Raw genomic sequence first — 22149 nt, 5'->3', positions numbered from 1 at the left:
TCCTTCAGATCCAAGGGGTGCAGACTTGAGTGCATTTTGCAATGTTCCCTCAATTTTATTGACTGGCCTAGCAACATGCCGATTGGTGAAATCAATGGCCAAATCCACGAGCGGAATGGAAACATCATCATAGGCAGTCCCTTGAAATCGAGGAAGACTTGCTTCCACTCTAACAATGAGTTCTTCGGTGACTAAACAGTCCAATTTGGGAATTGCATTTCTGAGCCTAAAACAACGAGTGATTAGCTGATCGCTGGGAGTGTGTTGATTTGGCTTTTTGCCTGTCAATCAAACTCCGCTCTTGGAGCCAGTACTCGTATGGTTATATAATGCTTAAAAACATTTTCGAATGAGGGGAAAAAGTTGATCACGATTATTGCTGTAGAACTTTAACTGAAGTACTCATGATCATTTTTGCTGGGAAGGTATTTTGAAGCCATTTGGAGCATGTCATGATCATGTGGTGAAAGCGGGGACTGAAAGGGGGAGGGGAAGAAAAAACAAAAGGGAAGGTCTGTGACAGGGTGGACGGCAGGAGAGATTAGAGAGACAAAAGAGACGATGGGCTGAATTGAAATGGTAATGGCAGAAGTTAGAAAAAGGTTAGTCTAGATGGGGTATGAATGGTGGAATAATGACCAGCTGCCATTGGAGACAGAAAAAACATATGATATGTGTGGGGGGGGGGGGAGGGTCCTAATCTGAGGAAGGACGTTCTTGCTATTGAGGGAGTGCAACAAAGGTTCACCAGATATTTCTGGGATGGTAGGACTGACATATGAGAAGAGACTGGATCGACTGGACCTGTATTCACTGGAGTTTAGAAGGATGAGAAACATAAAATTCTGATGGGACTGGACAGGTTGGATGCAGGAAGAATGTTCCCGATGTTGGGGAAGTCCAGAACCAGGGGGTCACATTCTACGGATAAGGGGTAAACCATTTAGGACCGAGATGAGGAGAAACTTCTTCACTCAGAGAGTTGTTGACCTGTGGAATTCCCTGCTGCAGAGAGTTGTTGATGCCAGTTCATTGGATACATTCAAGAGGGAGTTAGATATGGCCCTTACGGCTAAAGGGAATCAAGGGGTATTGAGAGAATGCAGGGAAGGGTACTGAGGGAATGATCAGCCATGATCTTATTGAATGTTTTTTTTAAATTTCAAAATATACTTTATTCATATAAAAATTTGTACAGTACATTCAGAAGCAGTTTAGTTTAGCTGCGGTCATGATCTTATTGAATGGTGTTGCAGGCTCGAAGGGCCTGCTCCTGCACCTATTTTCGATGCCATCTCACTTCGTTTAAATGGGATCAGTCGCCGCGTGTGGGGTGGGGGCGGGGCCAGCGATCGGTGGCTGTTGAAGGGCCTGGTGCCCCATGACAGGGAGGAGGGGCCAGTGACGCATGGGCTGGGGGGGTGGAGCTAGCGACGGGGGGGGGGGGGGAAAGGGGCAGAGCCAGTGACGCGGGAGGCGGGATGATGGACAGGGGGTGGGCGGGATGATGGACAGGGGGTGGGCGGGATGATGGCGGGCCGCCTGATGAGGCGTTGGCGGGGACTCGCCTCCTCCCCGGATGGGCGGGCCGGGCCTGCCGAGCTCGGGGAGTTCTGTGAGTTTGCCCCCGGGACCGAGCGGGATGATGGAGACGGTGCGGTGCGGGCTGCTGGCTGCCCTCCTGGCCCTGGGGGTTGTGTGTGGGGCCCAGCCGGTGAAGTTTAAGGACTGCGGTGAGTGGGCATTTGATCAGTTGTAGTTTTAAATAGTTTTTCGAGTGGGTCTGGTTCCTGAATCTTTCACTGAAGTTAAACCCTGTTTTATTTCTGACATATATTAATGTCTGCCCCCTCAGGTGGCTGTAAAAGATCCCATGGCACTATGTCGCAGAACCGCAGAGGAGTTATCCCCGGTGTCCTGGCCAATATTTATCCCCCAATTAACCTCACTACAACAGATTATCTGCTCATTATCACATTGCTGTGGGTGGGAGCTTGCTGTGCGCACTTTGTCTGCCCCGTTTCCCACACTACAACACACCACAAGTACTTCATTGGTTGGAAAGCGCTTTGGGACATCCGTGGTCGTGAAAGGCACTGTAAACAGTCAAGTTTATAATTGTGTGTGTGTGTATCTGCTTTCTGCTCAAATCAGAATGTGCTGCTGAAGTTGATGTGTGCCACTTTTTTAAAGACTATATAGACACACGGTCAGAGACACCGAGATGGTTTACGGAGGTGTTAAAAGGGTTGTCAGCCATTCTTCCCCAAGTCATTTCAAATTCAACTGAATCGACATGCCATCTAAATTATTTCCTGTTTTCCTCCGGCCTTTGTTGCATTCATCGTGCAGACTGACTTGAACGGCTAAAGGCCAATTTTATTGTGATGTCCAAGTGGTGTGATGTTGTGACTCATGTTCATGCGCTGTTATCATTGCATCAAGTATTCATTTCCCTCCGGCTTTGAGAATTGAGTGGCTTCGTGCAGAATCGTGCTTATTAAAAGCGTGTGGGTTCTTGAATGACTTGAAGTGTTGTTCTGGGTAGGGCCATTGCTGATGGTGTCAGCTGAGTGCTCTGGCTCGCATTAGTTCATTCTCTGGGTGTTCAGACTTGAATAAACAGTTGGAGAGAAAGAGAATCATTGACATTTTAAATTCAACTTGCCATTTTGATCAAGCTTTTTAGGATTCCCTTGCAAACGAAAGTATTACATTTTGGTAGGATGAACGGGGAGGACACTTATTGGATGCGAGCCTGGGTGGGGTTAGAGGAACAAGGGAATCTTGGAGTACAAATACACAAATCACAAAACCCTTCTTTGGAACTGGGACGAAGACTCTTGTCCTGAGAAATGGTCTTCGACCTGAAATGTTGACTTGATTTCTGTTTATCCACAGATGTTGCCTGACCTGCTGAGCATTTCCAGCGTTTGTTTTTTGTTTTCAAATTTCCAGCATTTGCAGTATTTTGTTTATCGCATTTGCAGTTTGTGTGACAGCACTGTGGTGAAAATTGGCTGCCGCACTTGCCTGCAAAGCAACAATGCTGACACTTCAAAAGTATTTCATTTAAATGCTTTAGGATGCCTTAATGCCATTTTAAGTGCTTTCTGTTATCAGCCCTTGGTGTTTGTTCAGGTTTGGTTCCTGTATTACACAGTTGTGTAACAATTATACAGTTTCTCTGTTTGCTGTAATGTATTATGCAAAATCTCAAACTGCTAAAAAGGCCAGGTTAAACAAATACACAAGTAAAACCAGGAACCTTTTTTTTATAAATATCCTTGTTTTAGTTTTTCTTCTTTGTTTCTCTTCCTTCCTGCTTTCTACACAAAGATTCCAGCCCATGAAAACTATTGAATAACCTGTACAGTACACTAGACTTATCTACTCCAATGCATTCCTGGCTGGCCTTCCACATTCTACCCTACATAAACTTGAGGTCATCCAAAACTCGGCAGCCTGTGTCCTAACTCGCACCGAGACCCATTCACCCATCACTGACCTACAGTGGCTTCCGGTTATGTAATGCCTCGATTTTAAAAAATCTCATCCTTGTTCACAAATCCCTCCATGGCCTTGCCCCTCCCTATCCCCTTCAGCCCCACAACCCCCCCCACCCCCCGAGATATCTGCACTCCTCAAATTCTGACCTCTTGAGCATCCCTGATAATCACTCAACCATTGGTGGCCATGCCTTCTGTTGCCAAGGCCATAAGTTCTGGAATTCCTTGCCTAAACCTCTACATGTCTCTTTCCTCTTTTAAGACGCTCCTTAAAACCTACCTCTTTGACAAGCTTTTGGTCATCTGACATAATTTCTTCTTGCGTGGGTCGGTGTCAAATTTTTGTCTTTATAATACTCCTATGAAGCGCCTCGAGACGTTTTAGTACGTTAAAGGCACTATATAAATACTAGAGTATGATCCAGACTCTAGTAGTAAGTATGTCATTCACCGCAAGGTGGATTTGAGCTATGCCACCTGCAAAATGTCCTCAGCGAGACAAAAAAAGGCAGAAATTGAGAGAGATTCCTCTCTGAAATTCCGAAGCTAATCACACTCCAGGAGACGGCAGTAATTGTCATTAATTATAGCTAGCCCTCCACCTGCCTTCTATCACCCAAGATGTCATATTTTCAGGAACTCCTCCAGCTCTCTTAAAAGTACAGTGAATCCAAATGTGCAAACCCCCCCCCCTTTTTTGGAGGTGCTATTCGCATTATTTCAGACCATGCGGCACTTTTACGTAGCACGTTTTACCTTGCTGTCAAAGCATTGATCGGGGCCATCCACTTTCTTCTGCAACAGAAATCGGCGATTAGCTTCGGGCTAGTTGACACCGTTTTAGCCACGTGCATTAAAACGCTTTACACAATACAGGTAAATGTACTGCACATGTATATTTACTTAACATCTGCCACCATTCAGTGTGGAACTTTGCAGTCTTTCTCTTTCGCCAGTTTGGAATTCTGGCATGAATTTATTGATCACAGCACAGCTTAGTGCAGCTTCTAGGTTTTTGTCCAGCAGTTGCGAGAGGTACTTCAGATTGATTGTTGACTCGTGACACACCAGCTCCAGTTCTCCATCCAGACGGTGGTTGGATGCTGCTTGCCCTTTGTTGTGACATGCCCCATTGGAACTGGTCCGTATTGGTTTGGCTGAAGGGTTCTTCCAATTGGTTGAGCTGACCACTCCCCTAATGTTGCTGGTACTGAAATCCAGCGTAGTCACCCATGTGACACAACATTTGAGCAGATAATCAATAAGCAGTAACCGAGGAAGTAAAGCACAATAGTGCTTTAAAGAACACTTTGCTTTTTGTCTCACCGTTTTACACACACACGCGCAGGTTAAAGTGCATGTGCTGTGCAAACGAGTATTGTGATCATATGTCCAACGATGGTGTCCATTGCACACTCTTTATTCTTTCTCAGGATGTGAGTGTCGCCGGCAAGGATGGCACTGATTGCTCATCCTCTTTATTTACCCTGCGACGGAGTGCTTTCTTCTTGAAAGTGAGTTGTGATCACGATTGAGTGGCTTGCTAGGCAATTTGAGTGCAGTTAAGAGTCAACCACATTGCTGTGGGTCTGGAGTCACACATAGAAAGAAAGTCTTGGATTTATAGAGCGCCTTTCACGACCATGAATGTCTCCCTTTACAGCCACTGAAGTACTTTTGGAGTGTAGTCACTGTTGTAATGTAGGAAACGCGGCAGCCAATTTGTGCACAGCAAGTTCCCACAAACATCTATGTGATAATGACCAGATAATCAATTTTTGTTATGTTGATTGAGGGATAAATATTGGCCAGGACACCGGGGATAACTCCCCTGCTCTTCTTCAAACTAACGGCATGAGATCTTTTACATCCACTTTAGAGAGCAGACGGGGCCTCTCTTTAATGCCTCATCCGAAAGACGGCACCTCCAACTGTGCAGCACTCCCGCATTAGAGTGTCAACCTAAATTTTTTTGTGTTTAAGTCCCTGACTCAGGCAAGAGTGCTACCCATTGATCCACAGCTGACACTGTCTCAGGCCAGCCGAGTAAGGATGATAGATTTCCTTCCTTAAAGGACATTACAAGACCAGATGGGTTTTTGCGACAATCCCAACAGCTTCGGTCACTTTTACTGATTCTAACTTTTTTCACTTCTTACAATTTTTAAACTGAATTTAAATTCTAAAACAGCCCTGCTGGAATTTGAACTTGCATTCTCCGTGTTATTGGTCTAGGCTTCTGGATTACTAGTCCAGGAACATAACCACTACACTGCCATACTAATCCAAAATGCAATTGACCACATCTCCATTCCTAATTAGGCACATGTGGCTAAGTGCTAATGTATTGAACAACACTGCAATAGGTGATCACCCACTCCTGCCCCCTCATAACTCTGCTTTCTCACTTGACTCTGCATGATCTGGGGTGATCATGCTCGGGAAGGTGTGATCCAGAAACACTTTTTTTGTCCTTCCTAATGTTGTGTAGTGCAGAGTTTTGGGCTCCACTTCCGCCGTCTTAGTTTGGGGATCCAAGATGTCCACAATCATTCTCCCTCTACGTACCACAAGATGCAGGTTTGTTCGCTGGCAGCGGTTAAGGTGCTATCGTTAACTATCCCAAGGATGCTGAGACTGTGGGAAAAGTCAGCAACAATTCCCTGATTGCTGTCCAATAACTCCTATTGTCCAATTCCTACATATAAATATTGAGGAATGATCGGATCAAGATAATGCTGTGCCCTTCAAAATTGAATCGCTTGAGGCCGCTAACGATTAAGGTGGCTCTATGAATTTTGGGCACTAATCTGCTGCATGAACATTGACCATTTAGGGTAAGTGGTCAGAGGGTGACATGCACCCATGGTGTCAGATGTGGCTCAATGCGTAACACTCTCGTCTGAGTTAGAAGGTTGTGGGTACAAGTCCTACTCCAGGAACTTGAATGCAGAAATCTATGCTGATACTCCCAGTGCAAAACTGCGGGAGTGCTGCATTGTCGGAGGTGCCGTCTTTCAATTGTGACATTAAACCGAGGCCCCGTCTGCTCCATCAGTTGGACTTAAACAATCCAGTGGCTCTCTCTCTTTCTCTTCTCCTTTCTCTGCCCCCCCTCCCCCTTTTCTCTGGGGGGGGGCCTCCCCCTTTTCTCTGGGGTGGGGGGGGGCCTCCCCCTTTTCTCTGGGGTGGGGGGGGGCCTCCCCCTTTTCTCTGGGGTGGGGGGGGGCCTCCCCCTTTTCTCTGGGGGGGGGGGCCTCCCCCTTTTCTCTGGGGGGGGGGGCCCTCCCCCTTTTCTCTGGGGGGGGCCCTCCCCCTTTTCTCTGGGGGGGGCCCTCCCCCTTTGCTCTGGGGGGGGCCCTCCCCCTTTGCTCTGGGGGGGGCCCTCCCCCTTTTCTCTGGGGGGGGGCCCTCCCCCTTTTCTCTGGGGGGGGGCCCTCCCCCTTTTCTCTGGGGGGGGCCCTCCCCCTTTTCTCTGGGGGGGGCCCTCCCCCTTTTCTCTGGGGGGGGGGGGCACGGCCCCCACACCCCCTTTTCTCTGGGGGGGGCATGGCCCCCGCACCCCCTTTTCTCTGGGGGGGCACCCCCTTTTCTCTGGGGGGCACGGCCCCCACACCCCCTTTTCTCTGTGGGGGTGTACGGCCCCCACACCCCCTTTTCTCGGGGGGGGGGGGCACGACCCCCGCACCCCCTTTTCTCTGGGGGGGCACAGCCCCTGCACCCCCTTTTCTCTGGGGGGACACGGCCCCCGCACCCCCTTTTCTCTGGGGGGCCACACCCCCTTTTCTCTGGGGGGGGGGCACGGCCCCCACACACCCTTTTCTCTGGGGGGGGTACGGCCCCCACACCCCCTTTTCTCTGGGGGGTACCACACCCCCTTTTCTCTGGGGGGGGCACAGCCCCCACACCCCCTTATCGCTTGGGGGGGGCCGCCCCGAGCGAAATCAGCTTTGGACCACTCTCCAGGAGGTATCATTTCCATTGCCTACTTCTGCCATTTTAAATGATCGAGTGTGATTACCAATTTAACTTGCAGTTACATGATTCATGTTTCCTTTTTAAAAAAAATCAACGTGACCTTGACTGCTTCGCCGTCTTACTCAACGTTTCCAAACTAGTGTTGGTTTTAAATCGCAGTCAAAGTTGCAATAAGAATGTACTTGAATCCAATAGATGCATAGTTCACTTAATTATGAATGAAATAATATAATTATGCAATTTCCTGATCAAGCTGGATATGGTTTTGTATATTACTACTTTTGCTCAATGTCAGGCAGCTGTTACATTATTGAAGCTCCTTTAGAATACCTGTACAGGATTTTCCCTCCTCTGGCTCCGAACAACTTGGTGATATACTGCTCTCTTTTTGACTGACCATCTGCAAAAATCCCTGGAATGAATTGGCCTGGTGTAGATTTTTTTTTGGTTAGGTGGGGACAGGAAGCGTGCAACCACTGGCATGAACAGTTAGCCTACCCAGTCTTGTGATGTGCTGTACCGTCCCAGTGTCCTGCCCTTGCAGCCGTTGCATTAACCAGTGAAGACATTGTCTTTTCTCTTTGGTTGACGTTGCTTTTCTCAACATGCAAGATTCCTGAATCTCCTCATGCCCTTTTTACACCTCGACTGCGAGTAATCCCGTGTGCTTGTCTGCAACGGTTACTTCACCCCAAAATTGGCAATGCACTGTACATCTGCATCAAAGTTTATTTCTGAAATAGATGTTTTCTGAGGAGCCTCCTGAAGTAAGGAGGAAGCCGCCTAAAACCGAGACACCCTTAGCATTTCACGTGATGGTTTCATGTGCTTTAAAACCGCTGCTGCTGTATAATTAGTCATGTGAGAACTTGTTGCTGTTCCTGTGGTGTAGGTTGGGGGTGGGGGGTGGGGGGGGGGGTGAGGAGAGAGGAGTATGAATTGAAAGATCCAGTTCATTCTCGAGATAGCCCATTGCTTTAGCTAATTGTCCACTGTGCATGTACTTTGGTGCTAGGTGTAGTTCATCCATATTCTGCATCAAGCTTCTGTTAATTTATCCGTGCACCTCTTTGGGATAAGTGACATTAACTCTCTTGTTACAGGTTCCAAAACAGGACAAATTAATACTGTGGATATCACCTCCTGCCCCTCTCTGCCATGTGTACTTCACAGAGGACAAACATACGGCGTGAACGTCACCTTTACAAGTTGTAAGTGAGGTTATAATGCAGAACTGAAAGGATAAAAACTTTCCATCTTCTGTCTACTGAGTGCAAGTTGTTGTCTTGTTTTACTTCTCCAATAGGTGAGACAGCAGTTTATACCTCCATAGCTGAGCAGAGAAAGCAGGGGTTCCACATTTACATCTACTGGGGTCATAATTGACTCGGAAGTGAGCTTCTGACCGAACATCCACGGCATAACTCAGACCGCCTATTTCTGCCTCTGTAACATCGCCCCTCTCCGCCCCTTGCCTCAGCTCAACCGCTGCTGAAGCCTTCATCCATGCCTTTGTTACCTCTAGACGTGACTATTCCATCGCAATCCTGGCTGGCCTCCCACGTAAACTTGAGGTCATCCAAAACTCGGCTGCCCGTGTCCTAACTCGCACCAGGTCCCGTTTGCCCCTCACATCACTCCTGTGCTCGCTGACCTACATTGGCTCCCGGTTAAGCAACGCCTCGATTTCAAAATTCTCATTCTTGTTTTGAAATCCCTTCATGCCCTCCCTATCTCTGTAATCTCCAGCCCCATAACCCCCTGAGATATCTGCGCTCCTCTAATTCTGCTCTCTTGAGCATCCCTGGTTTTAATCGCTCAACCATTGGTGGCTGTGCCTTCTGTTGCCTCGGCCCTAAGCTCTGGAATTCCCTGCCTAAATCCCTCTGCCTCTCCTCCTTTTAAGACATTCCTTAAAACCTACCTCTTTGACCAAGCTTTTAGTCACCTGCCTTAATTTCTCCTTGTGTGGCTTGGTGTCACATATTTTTGTCTTGTAATACACCTGTGAAGCACCTTGGGACGTTTTACCACTTTAAGGCACTATATAAATACAAGTTGTTGGATGTGAGCAAGCAAATGAAGATGTAGAAATCCTGTGGGGAGCCATGTGAGGGGTGAGGGAAGAATACAGGAACCTCAAATGTTTAAAATATCAGCAGCAAAGGGAGATCTAGGCTTTGAGAAAACCCTTACAAAAGGATATACTTGCTTTGGAGGCAGTTCAGAGAAGGTTCATTAGGTAGATTCTGGGGATGAGGGGGTTGACTTATGAAGAAAGGTTGAGTAGGTTGGGAAATCAGAAGAATGAGAGGCGCGCTTATCGAAACGTATAAGATTGAGGGGGCTTGACGAGGTGGATGCAGAGAGGATGTTTCCACTGATAGGGGAGACTAGAACTAGAGGTCATGATCTTAAAATAAGGGGCCGCCCATTTAAAACCAAAAATGAGGAGAAATTTCTTCTGAGGGTTGTAAATCTGTGGAATTCGCTGCCTCAGACCTGTGGAAGCTGGGACATTGAATAAATTTAAGACTGAAATAGACAGCTTCTTAAACGATAAGGGGTTATGGGGAGCGGGCAGGGAAGTGGAGCTGAGTCCATGATTGGATCAGCCATAATATTGAATGGGGGAGCAGGCTCGAGGGGCCGTATTGGCCTACTCCTGCTCCTATTTCTTATGTTAATTGCAATTCCATATGAAAGGTTGCTAGATCTTGAGGTAACGGCTATCCTAGGTAAAACTTGGAGATGATGGGTAAGGAAGAGAATGAAAGAGAGGAAGCAACAGCCATTTGTTAAGAGAGTGTTATTGGGCTAGAATGTTACACCAACTGGAACATTTCAAGGATTGATGCTGGCTCCACTATTGTTTTTGATCAACGTGGCTCAGAAATGCAACGTAAGCTGGCCAAATTTCCAGTGGGTTACCAAACTGAGGGGGCGGCAGAGTCTGAAGGAGCTGAGGAGTTCTGGAAAGACCTAGTCAATATTTCCAAATGGCAGAATTATAGCAGCTGAAATTCAATGAGAAGTGCAAGGTCTTTTGGGGTGGGATGGGCGGGGATACGTGGGACATAGTGAATGGTGTCAAACTAGGAGGAGAGGGGAGGCTGAGAGATATCTGGGAATGATGATACTCCACTGTGCAATCATTGCAGAGTAGAAATGATCAAAGCAAACCATGCTGTATGATATTGTTAAATCAGAGGACGAGTCTAGCTGTAGGACTCTTGTCTGGCCCCATCTTGAATAGTGGTTTCAGCTCTGGTCACAGAAGTACAAGGAAAACAGCAAAGTGTGCGTTGCAAAGATGAACCAGAAGGCTGCTTTCCTCGTATCTGAGGAAACGTTAGCAAAACTTTGACTCTTTAAACCTTGGAAGGAAGCAAATGAGATTGGATCTTTCAGAAGTTAATCCTCAGTAGGTACGAACTGATTTAAAAAAAAAAAGACAAGTTGAGGGTTGTAGTCGGGAAGCACTTCAGTGATCAACACTTGATCTTGGGTTCAAATCTCTGGAATCATTCAGGAAGCAGAGATAGTGTAATGGGGAAACTGTAGGTTTCAATGGATAGATTTTGACACGGTAAACTGAATAATCTTGTTTGTTGTGACATCAGCTTTTGGGTATTGACCATGCTGGCTTTCCAGCATTCTGTTTATAAAACTTTAGATGATGCAGTCTTGGAAATGAGGTCACACCAGAGGTGAACAGAGAGTAGCTGCATTTATTTCCACCCACTGAAACATTTTAACATTTATTTACCAAAATTGCAATCCCATTTTCTTCGTGCACTGACCATCAGATAGACTGGATGGAGAAGTGCTCTAACACACTGTCCTGCCCTTTTTTTGTATCTCCAAAATGGGGTTCAGATCCAGCACCGGCTGATGGGTGTCTCCCCTTGCTGTGCTGTTGCCAACTGAAATGAGTTTGAGCTGATTATAACTTCCAACCGAGCGGCCTCAACACAGATATCTCCAGCAGAGATTCGAAAGATATCCACAGAGTAGGGAGATGAGAGTTCTGCTAAAGTGAAGATTCGGGCACATTATTCAAGAATAGAGGGAGCTTTAATGTGCATTTAGCTGAGGTATATCTTGTTTGAGTGTAAATTTGTTTTTGAAACAACAATTGGTTGTTTCAGAACTGGCCAAGTGCCAGCTGCTAGAAGGAGCAAGGGCAGTCTCGGGCCAGTCCTCCCTATCTTAGAAACATGGAAACTAGGGGCAGGAGTAGGCCATTCGGCCCTTCGAGCCTGCACCGCCATTCAATAAGATCATGGCTGATCATTCCCTCAGTACCCTTTGCCTGCTTTCTCTCCACACCCCTTGATCCGTTTGGCCATAAAGGCCATATCTAACTCCATTTTGAATATATCTAACGAACTGGCCTCAACAACTCTCTGCGGTAGAGAATTCCACAGGTTAACAGCTCTCCGAGTGAAGAAGTTTCTCCTCATCTCCATCCTAAATGGCTCACCCCTTATTCTTAGACTGTGATCCCTGGTTCTGGAACTCACCAGCAACGGGAACATTCTTCCTGCCTCTAACCTGTCCAATCCCGTCAGAATTTTATGTTTCTATGCGATCCCCTCTCATTCTTCTAAACTCCAGTGGATACAAGTCCAGTTGATCCAGTCTCTCCTCATATGTCAGTCCTGCCATTCCGGGAATCAATCTGGTGAACCTTCGCTGTACTCCCTCAATAGCAAAAACATCCTTCCTCAGATTAGGAGGCCAAAACTGAACACAATATTTCAGGTGTGGCCTCACCAAGGCTCTGTACAAGTGCAGTAAGACCTCCCTGCTCCTATACTCAAATCCTCTAGCTATGAAGGCGACATGCCATTTGCCTTCTTCACCGCCTGCTGTACCTGCATGCCAAACTTCAATGACTGATGTACCATGACACCCAGGTCTCGTTGCACCTCCCCTTTTCCTAATCTGTCACCATTCAGATATTCTGTCTTCCTGTTTTTGCCACCAAAGTGGATAACCTCACATTTATCCACATTATATTGCATCTGCCATGCATTTGCCCACTCACCTAACCTGTCCAAGTCACCCTGCAGCCTCTTACCATCCACCTCACAGCTCACACTGCCACCCAGCTTAGTGTCATCTGCAAACTTGGAGATATTACATTCAATTCCTTCTAAATCATTGATGTATATTGTAAATAGCTGGGGTCTCAGCACTGAACCCTGCGGCACCCCACTGGTCACTACCTGCTATTCTGTAAAGGACCCGTTTATTCCAACTCTGCTTCCTGTCTGCCAACCAGTTCTCTATCCACATCAACACATTACCCCAATACCATGTGCTTTAATTTTGCACACTAATCTCTTGTGTGGAACCTTGTCAAAAGCCTTTTGACAGTCCAAATACACCACATCCACTGGTTCTCCCTTGTCCACTCTACTAGTTACATCCTCAACAAATTCTAGAAGATTTGTCAAGCATGATTTCCTTTTCCTAAATCCATGCTGACTTGGACTGATCCTGTCACTGCTTTCCAAATGCATTGCTATTTCATCTTTAATAATTGATTCCAACATTTTCTCCACCACCGATGTCAGGCTAACTATAATTTCTTGTTTTCTCTCCCTTTTTTTAAAAAATGGTGTTACATTAGCTACCCTTCAGTCCATAGGAACTGATCCAGAGTCAATAAAATGTTGGAAAATAATCATCAATGCATCCACTATTTCTAGGGCCACTTCCTAACACAATTTCCTGACAAATGATTTCCTTCAGTTCCTCCTTTTCGCTAGACCCTCGGTCCCCTAGTATTTCCGGAAGGTTATTTGTGTCTTCCTTAGTGAAGACAGATCCAAAGTATTTGTTCAATTGGTCTGCCATTTCTTTGTTCCCCATTATAAATTCACCTGATTCTGACTGCAAAGGACCTATGTTGGTCTTCACTAATCTTTTTCTCTTCACATATCTATAGAAGCTTTTGCAGTCAGTTTTTATGTTCCCTGCAAGCTTCTTCATACTCTATTTTCCCCCTCCTAATTAAACCCTTTGTCCTCCTCTGCTGAATTCTAAATTTCTCCCAGTACTTAGGTTTGTTGCTTTTTCTGGCCAATTTATATGCCTTTTCCTTGGATTTAACACTATCCCTAATTTCCCTTGTTAGCCACGGTTAAGCAACCTTCCCCGTTTTAATTTTACTCCAGACAGGGATGTACAATTGTTGAAGTTCATCCATGTAATGTTTAAATGTCTGCCATTGCCTGTCAACCCTTTAAGTGTCATTTGCCAGTCTATCCTAGCCAATTCACGTCTCATACCATCGAAGTTACCTTTCCTTATGTTCAGAACCCTAGTCTCTGAATTAATACTATCACTCTCCATCTTAATAAAGAATTCTTGTGCTTCTCCCTCACTCCAAGTGGCAGAGTATGGAATGACAGGTATGACCCTGTGCTCTGCTGGTTGGCTGTAAACTTCCTTTTAATGTGACCTTAGTCTGAGTAAACTTGTGGGCTAACTGTTGTAATTTGTCTTTCTACAGCAACCTCGAGTCAAACAAGTAAGGCTGTGGTTCATGGTATCCTGAGTGGAATTGCAATTCCATTTAGTATTCCCAACGCTGATGGTTGTAAATCTGGGATTCAGTGTCCCATCCAGAATAATCAGAAGTACAATTACATCAATTCCTTACCAATAAAGAGAGAATACCCATCAGTAAGTGTCTTCGTTAAACATTAGAATGCATAATAACATGCCTTGTACTTGATCATTCTGTGGCCTATTCATTGAAAGTAGGGCTAAAGAACTGGTAGAACAAACCACTCCATGCTGTGTGGGGATGAGTATAACCATTTAAACAGGCATTTGTTTGCAGATTTCCCTAGCATGCAGTGTGGGGATCGTCATTTCAGCCTATCCAGTGTCCTATTGTTCAGTGGGGCTACAGGCTCTTGATGACTTCCATATTGGTGGTGGAGTCGTTTGATGTAATGTGCTTTCTCCGAGCAATGCGTGTGGACACTCCCTCTGGGAGCTGAATACGAAACTGTTCACTTAATTAGTCTTTTGCATGTGTTCCGGGTTCTGCTCAATTCCAGTGTAGAGATATGGTAAAGATTTTTGAACAGGACAGGGTTAGTAGAAACCAAAAAATATGATTCAAAACTAATGCAGCAGTTATACCTAATTGAGGAGTTTCTTCACACTAAAACACGAGTGGTCACTATTTAAGATGACAATTCACCAAAGGGAGTTCTCAAGGAGTGTGATTGTGGAGGAGGGAAGCAGGCTATCCAATCTTTTCTAGAGTTGGTTGCTATGAAGATGTATAAAATTATGATGGAAAATGCCTTGTGTGTATATATGTGTTTCCTAATCAAATCAGTTTTTGTTTTGCATGTACGTGCAATTTAAGTCTCCGACCAACGCAAAGGCTGCCTACTTTGCTGCGGCTAGAAGTGCCTGCCTGCTCCTAGCTCACCATTTTTGTTGGCTGTTCCCCTTTGGTCATCTTTACTCTTGTATCTCTGTTAGATTATTTTGTCCTCAAGGCTTATATTCTAATTGCTACACTGTTTGCTTTTGTCTTTTTCAACTTTATGGGCCTGGTAGATTTTTAAAAGGGCCAAGGTAGTTCCTAATCCATCAGTCTGGGAGTAGTGCTTGACTGATCCACTGGGCCTGCAAAGGTCATAAAGTGAAGACTAGAGGAAATAAGGTTCAAGGCCACAGGATGGGAAAGTCTGATTCAGGGACCAGGACTTTTTGCAGGCCTGGAGCTTGTGGTTTGGACACTGCAGGTCAAATATCGGCACGGCTGGATAGGCGATTAATGGCGATGCGAACAGCTTTAACTGCATTAGGTCAATTTGTTCACAGTATTTTTAGGAAAGAGGAGATTCTTGCCTTTATGAATACACATGAATGTCGAAGATCACCATCGGAGCTGGTGCCTGAGAATGAAATGATTAACTCATTTAAAATCTGGCATATGCTAATGAGCTTTTTGTGGTGGATGTGGCAAGTTTTTGTGACTTATTTTCTTTTCCCCTCTACCCCAGGTTAAGTTGGTGGTTCAATGGGAGCTGAAGGATGACAATAGCGATGACATCTTCTGCTGGGTGATCCCTGTTGAGATTTCCGGCTAAATCAGATCACTGATTACGATCTTCAATAATTATTGTGCAAGTCAGCTGCACAATGGAGAAATTAAGCCAAACTTTGTTTAAATGGAAAATATTTTTACAAAATCTTGCACTAATTTGTAACTTTAGTATACATTTTCTGGAATTTCATTGTGATCTGTCCTTGGTTTTACTACGAGGATTGGTTTTGTAAACTAACCTGAGCGGGTCAATAAAGACATTAACTACAAGTTGTATGTGTGTTTTGTTTTAAATCCAGGAGATGTTTCCATGGTGTTTAAAACACGGTGGTGCTTTGATTTTTTTTTAAACCGAGCAATAAACTGGTTTAATGACTCCATTCTGAGCCTCTTTCCAGTTGTTGAGATGCCATGGGGGTAGGTGGCTACTTCCAGGCTGTGTACCTGGCTTTTGGAGGGAAGAAACAACAAAGTGGTCAAAGGTGATTTGTTGCTCCTTGCCTTCAAGGATTCAGCCTCAGCTGTCTGGACTGACCCACCGCTGCGACCTCCTGGCCTGTCTGGAGTGCTTCTAAGGCCCTGGGCACTCACTAGCTTTCCAGCTCATTCACCCAGAGTTATTCCTGGCTCTCTTGCAGCCCATTTGCTCACTGCCTGCTTAAATAGTTTCCTAGCTAAGTTTTACTAGAGAGGTTCAGCCCAAAAAACTATTTGAGTTGGATCGCCTCTAGGTTGCCTTGCTTTCTTTATCGTGCATGTTCCTCTGACCTCTTGTATTTGTCACTACCCACATCCCCTTCCAGCGTCACCTCCTTCTGTATCTACCCCTGGGGAAAAAAACACTTGCCCACGTTGCTTACAAGTGCACTTTCAAAATTCCAACTGCCTAGCCTTTGGCTCTTTCCCCCACAGTCTCTGCAGTTTGCTCAACCACTCTCTCATGTCCATCGTTGATGCCCTTGTCTCCAGCAAAACCTTCACTTTCTCCCTATCTGATCCTTTCCCTTGGTATGGCCCTATCTTTGCTCCTTCAAGTCCAAGAGGTGCAAATTTGACGGTACCTGGTAGATTACCAGATCTGACTGGGTCTTTACTCGTTGGAGTTCAGAAGGATGAGGGGTGATCTTATAAAAACATTTAAAATAATGAAAGGGATAGGCAAGATAGAGGCAGAGAGGTTGTTTCCACTGGTCAGGGAGACTAGAACTATGGGGCACAGCCTCAAAATACAGGGGAGCCAATTTAAAACTGAGTTGAGAAGGAATTTCTTCTCCCAGAGGGTTGTGAATCTGTGGAATTCTCTGCCCAGGGAAGCAGTTGAGGCTAACTTATTGAATGTATTCAAATCACAGATAGATTTTTAACCAATAAGTGAATTAAGGGTTACGGGGGAGAGGGCGGGTAAGTGGAGCCGAGTCCACGGCCAGGTCAGTCATGATCTTGTTGAATGGCGGAGCAGGCTCGAGGGGCTAGATGGCCTACTCCTGTTCCGAATTCTTATGTTCTTATACCAAGTTCTATCAGACCTCACTACAAAAAACACCCACTACTCTAGGATTCATCATGGGATAACAATCGGCTTCTTCACTTCACTACCACCCAGCTCTTTAAATTTCTCTCCCTTTTCCTCTCTATCCTTGCCTCGCAACAACTGCGGGACCTTGTGCTCTTTGTTAGCAAGATGTTTGGCTGCCTCTGCTGTTCTAGTCCTGAACGTCTGCCTCTCCAGTTTCTCTCCCATGCCTGCCAAGTTCATCTCCTGCCTTGACCCCATTCCCACTTAACTACCTATTGTGTATAAATCCCTTCATGAACTTGCCCCTTCTGGTCTCGAACTTACTCCAGACCTACAAACCCCCTTACTCCTCCAACTCCCCCCAACTCAATTTTTTTTCCATTCCTCAAACTCTGCCTTGTGTAGTCCCTCCCCTCCTCCTCCCCCCAAGTTGTTAAAATTACAGAATGGCTGCCTTCCATGCTGTAACCCCATTCAGCCCGTCGAGCCTGTGTCAACTCTCCACTAGTCCCACTTCCCTGCCCTTTCCCCGTAGCCCTACAAATTGTTTTCTTTCAGCTACTTATCCAACACCCTTTTCAAAGCAGCTTGAGTCTTCCTCCATCACCCTTTCAGGCAGTATCTTAAAAATCTTCAATTTGCGCCAGTGTAAGTAAGTTAGGATTCTTTCGGTTTAGTTTTTTTTTCAAAAGGGAGCGTTGCCAGCCACACAAATCAGTTTTGTCCATTTAAGCCACTTTGGACAGCTAATAGTTGCTCCAAACTAACTTAGGCCAGCATATGTGGCCACTTGTGGCTGCACAGAGAACCTTGCGGCGAGCTAAGAAATCAGCGCAGGTAGCCAGAGATTGGGTGTGTGGGAGGAGGTTAGTGGAGAGGACTTTGCAAAGCACTAAACACCTTCACAACAATATTCAAGGAGCATAAAAACCATCAATAATAAATAAAAAATAAAACTTGAGTCCTACCTTCCTACCTCGGCCCAGGAAGTCAGCGGGCCCCCTCCGACTCCCACTCCCCCTCTCTGACTGCCCGGCGCGTCTCGTGAGATCCCATGCTGCAGCATAGCTGGGGACAGAAGCTACTGCGCATGCGTTGAGCTGCCGGCACTGCGTTTTGTGCAGGTCCCTAGCTCCGCCCCCTAATGGACAGACCAGACCACGCCGCGCCAATCATGGGAGAGTCCACAGAGCGGCCAGAATCCAGGGAGATCTTTTTGGTGCCGTTTTCACCCTAGGAAGTCAGTGCATCTCCACTGAGTGTACAAAAAAAAACAGGAGGGCCAAATTTGAGCCCCATATTAGGATAGTTGAAATCCCTCATTACTCTCGTTCCTGCATCTCTAATTTCTCTCAGGATTTGCTCCTCCATATTTTTCCAACTGGTGGTCTATAGAATGCACCTAGTAGTGTAGTGGCAGCTCTATTATTTCTTTACTCTAGCCATATAAATTCTGTCCTTGATCTCTCCAGCACTAACATTCTCCTTAACCAATACTGCCACGCCAGCACCTATCTTTCCTGAACTTATAACCAGGAATATTTAATATCCCAATCCTGCCCTTTTTTGAGCCAGGTCTCAGTTAATGCCACAACATCATATTTCCATGTGGCAATTTGTACCTGCAGGTCACTTAACTTGTTTGTTTATTACGCTTCGTGCGTTCATATACATAGACTGCCAACCCACCTTAGACCATCCTGTATTCTCTCTTAGTTGGACCCCACCTAATATCTTTCTATTTCTTACTTTTGTGCTTTCTGTCTCTCCCAATCCTTTGAGCAGTTTATTTCCCCTTTTTAATGTTACATCCTGGTGTCCATCCCCCTGCCAAATTAGTTTGCACCCTCCCCAACAGTACTAGCAAACCTCCCCGTGAGGATATTGGTTCTGGCCCTGTTGAGGTGCAGTCCGTCCAACCTGTACAAGTCCCACCAGCCCCCAGAACTGGTCCCAATGCCCCAGGAATCTCCCTCCTGCACCATGTCTCCAGCCACGCATTCATCTCTATCCTATTTCCTCCTATTTCTATACTCGCGTGTGGCACTGGGAGTAATCCGGAGATTGCTACCTTTTGAGGTCCTGCTTTTTAATTCTTTTCCTAGCTCCTTAAAATCTGCTTGCAGGACATCATCCCTCTTCCTACCTGTGTCCTTGGTACCAATATAGACCACAACCACTGACTGGTCACCTTTCCTTCTCCGATTGTTCTGTAGCTGCTCAATGACATCCTTGACCCTGGCACCAGGGAGGCAACCTACCATCCTGGAATCACGCCTGCGGCTGCAAAGACACCTGTCTGCTCCCCTAACTATCAAATCCCCGACCACCACCCCGCCCAGGTGCAACTGAGCCACCCTGTGGACTTGCCTCTGGCTATACTCCCCAGAGGAACCATCGGCCTCACCAGTACTCAGAACAGAACACTGGTTGGAGAGTGAGATGCACTCGGGGAACTCCCGCATTACCTGCCTGGTCCTCCTTTCTTGTCTGGCGATCACCCGTTCCTTCTCTGCCTCTGCACTCCTTATCTGTGGGGTGACCACCTCTTGAAACGTGCTAGCCACGTAGCTCTGAGTCTCGCAGATGTACCGCAGTGACTCCAGCTGCTGCTTAAGCTCCAAACCCGGAGCCCGAGCTCCTCCAGCTGACGACACTTCCTGCACACGTGGACGTCCAGGACACGGGAAGCGCCCTGAATTCCCACATGGCACAGGATGTGCACTCCACTGACCGAGCTGCCCTGCTATGCCTTTATTCAACTAATTACTAACTTTACAGAAACTTAAGATTACAATGAATCTAATTCAAGTTAATATAATATAGTATTAGTTACTAATCTCGAAGCATCTGCTTTATTACTAATCAGCTATTTAACCTCAGCCCCTATCCTGAAGAGAAAAAGAACGGTGGGTGCTTTACCAAACAGTTACCAGCTATCCTGTGATGTCACCCCTTCTGTTTTTTTTCAAATTACCGCTCAGCTGCCTTTATGCTGCCTCCGCTGTCGGTACTCCCACGTCCGCGCTCCTTCAGCCATCTGGGCTCCACATTCTAGAATTCCCTCCCAAAGCCCACCTACCTCTGATCAAGCTTGTGGTCGCCCCCTCCTAATATCTTCTTTGGCTCAGTGTACATTTTTTTGATTCCACCTTTGTGAAGTACTTCAGACATTTTTCTACATTAAAGATGCTGCTGGTTGTTAAAGACTCTTCAGCCCAGTCTCGTAGTGGTGCCATCTTATCCCAATTGCTGCTGCAGCTCACTGCTGCCATGTGCTCTCTTACTTTGTGCCCAGCTGGTGCTAGTTTGCTCCCAAACCTAGCTCCCTATTGTGAAATGGGCTTATAATGATGAACGAACCTCGATTTGTACCATGCTCTTCAACGCCTCAGAATGCCCCAAAGCTCTTCCCAGCCAATGAAGTACTTCTGTACAATTATTATTGTAATGTAGGAAATTGTGTTCAGCAAGGCCCCACAAACAGCAAGGAGATAAATGTCCAGTTAAGCTGGTTTTAGTGTTGGCTGAGAGAGAAATGTTAACCAGAGCAATCCTGCTCTTCAAAAATAGGGTCTTTTACATGCACCTGAAAGGGTAGATGTGGCCATAGTTTTACATTTCAGCCAAAAGACAGCATCTCAGACAGTACAGCCCAGCCCAGCACTTCACTCTTTGCCTAGATCACATCTCCATGGCAATATTGCTACTGCTGAGCCACGGCTGATGTCACGCAAGTGAATAGAATGGTGTTTTCTGGGCTGCTTCCAGTCACCAAACCTTTCTCACAAGGGTTAGATTTTGACTTCTGGCTGGCCGCCCGTTCTGATAGCCTCATTTGCATTTGGCAGGTCACCTGTGAACACCAAACTAGCTTCTTGATGCAGCCCACCAATCTGGCCTCGCTAATACGGGCTGACTGCGATGCTGGTAGAGGCCTGTAGATAGCTCGGGGAAGTGGGGAACGTGAGGCAAGGCCCAGCCCGCAGTGGCGTGCAGTATTCTTGTAGAATCAGCAGGAGCACGCCTGATCCTTCCTACTTCACAAAATGTTTCTGTCCGTTCCCTGATCAGAAATACTCATGGGCAGAGAAGGTGCATCGCAATCTCCTTCCGTGTGTCCCCTGACATTGTGATCGGGGTTCCAACTACGTCATGACAAAGACCGCTTGTTTCAGGCTGGTGCTCTAACTGCCCTGCTAAAGGCGTCCGTAAAAGTTGCAGTGGACCCATTGTCTGGGTTGACGGGGTGATGAGAACAGCAACCCCATTTTTAACCCCTTACCACCCCATTAATGCTGATTTCCCCCACCCCCCGTGAAAGTCGCTCCCACAACTTTCTACTTTCCCTGCTTTTCCCCCAGTACTTCTACAGTCTGCTAACACACCCAGTGCCTTGCTTTACCGCTGACACCACCCCTATCTTACCAAACCTGAGCCTTTCACGCTCTCCCCTCTTCCCCCACCATGATTTCTCTGCCCTGTTTCACACTCCAAATTGTCAACGCCCCTCTGCCTGCTTACTTTCATGTTCCATCTCACACCGCTCTCCTGGCTATAGCCTCTCCTAGCCTGATGCCTCAGCCCTACATTTTCTATCTACCATCCATGTTGGAGCATGTTTGAGACATTTCCTCGCTGGCCACACCTCTGGTTTGTGAGCATGCTAGGCATTTTTTTCGCTGAGAGAGTTAAGAAAGAAAGACTTAAATTTATACAGCGCCTTTCATGATCACCGGATGTCGCAAAACGCTTTGCAGCCAATGAGGTACTTTTGGAGTGTAATCAATCATTGTTGTAATGTGGGAAATACTGCAGCCAATTTGCTCCCACAAACAGCAATGTGATAATAACCAGATAATCTGCTTTTGTGATTGTTATGTATTGATGTGTGTATCGTCCTGGTACCTTAAATGTAATGTAAGCACTACACCACAGAGGGCGCTGTGGTGGGAAACCTGGAAGTACCTGCAACAGGTGCTATAAAAGGCTGACCACCACCCTTAGAGGCACTCTGGAGCTGAACAATAAAGGACGAAGGTCACAGCAATTAGATT

The 22149-nt window shown here is 46.3% G+C and overlaps 1 protein-coding gene across 1 annotated transcript; it reads left to right on the top strand.

The window, feature by feature from the left end:
* Positions 1-1539: 1539 nt before the first annotated feature.
* On the top strand, positions 1540-15846 carry LOC139263462 (NPC intracellular cholesterol transporter 2-like). The gene is made up of 4 exons (XM_070879587.1): positions 1540-1733; positions 8591-8698; positions 14014-14186; positions 15533-15846. Exons 1-4 carry the CDS (start codon positions 1580-1582, stop codon positions 15617-15619), a joined length of 522 nt encoding a protein of 173 aa, XP_070735688.1. The 5' UTR covers positions 1540-1579; the 3' UTR covers positions 15620-15846.
* Positions 15847-22149: the final 6303 nt, after the last annotated feature.

This window comes from Pristiophorus japonicus, chromosome 4 (genome assembly GCF_044704955.1).
Source record: "Pristiophorus japonicus isolate sPriJap1 chromosome 4, sPriJap1.hap1, whole genome shotgun sequence".
Lineage (NCBI taxonomy): Eukaryota > Metazoa > Chordata > Chondrichthyes > Pristiophoridae > Pristiophorus > Pristiophorus japonicus.
The sequence above is the reverse complement of the archived record's forward strand: the minus strand, read 5'-3'. Positions and strand labels throughout refer to the sequence as shown.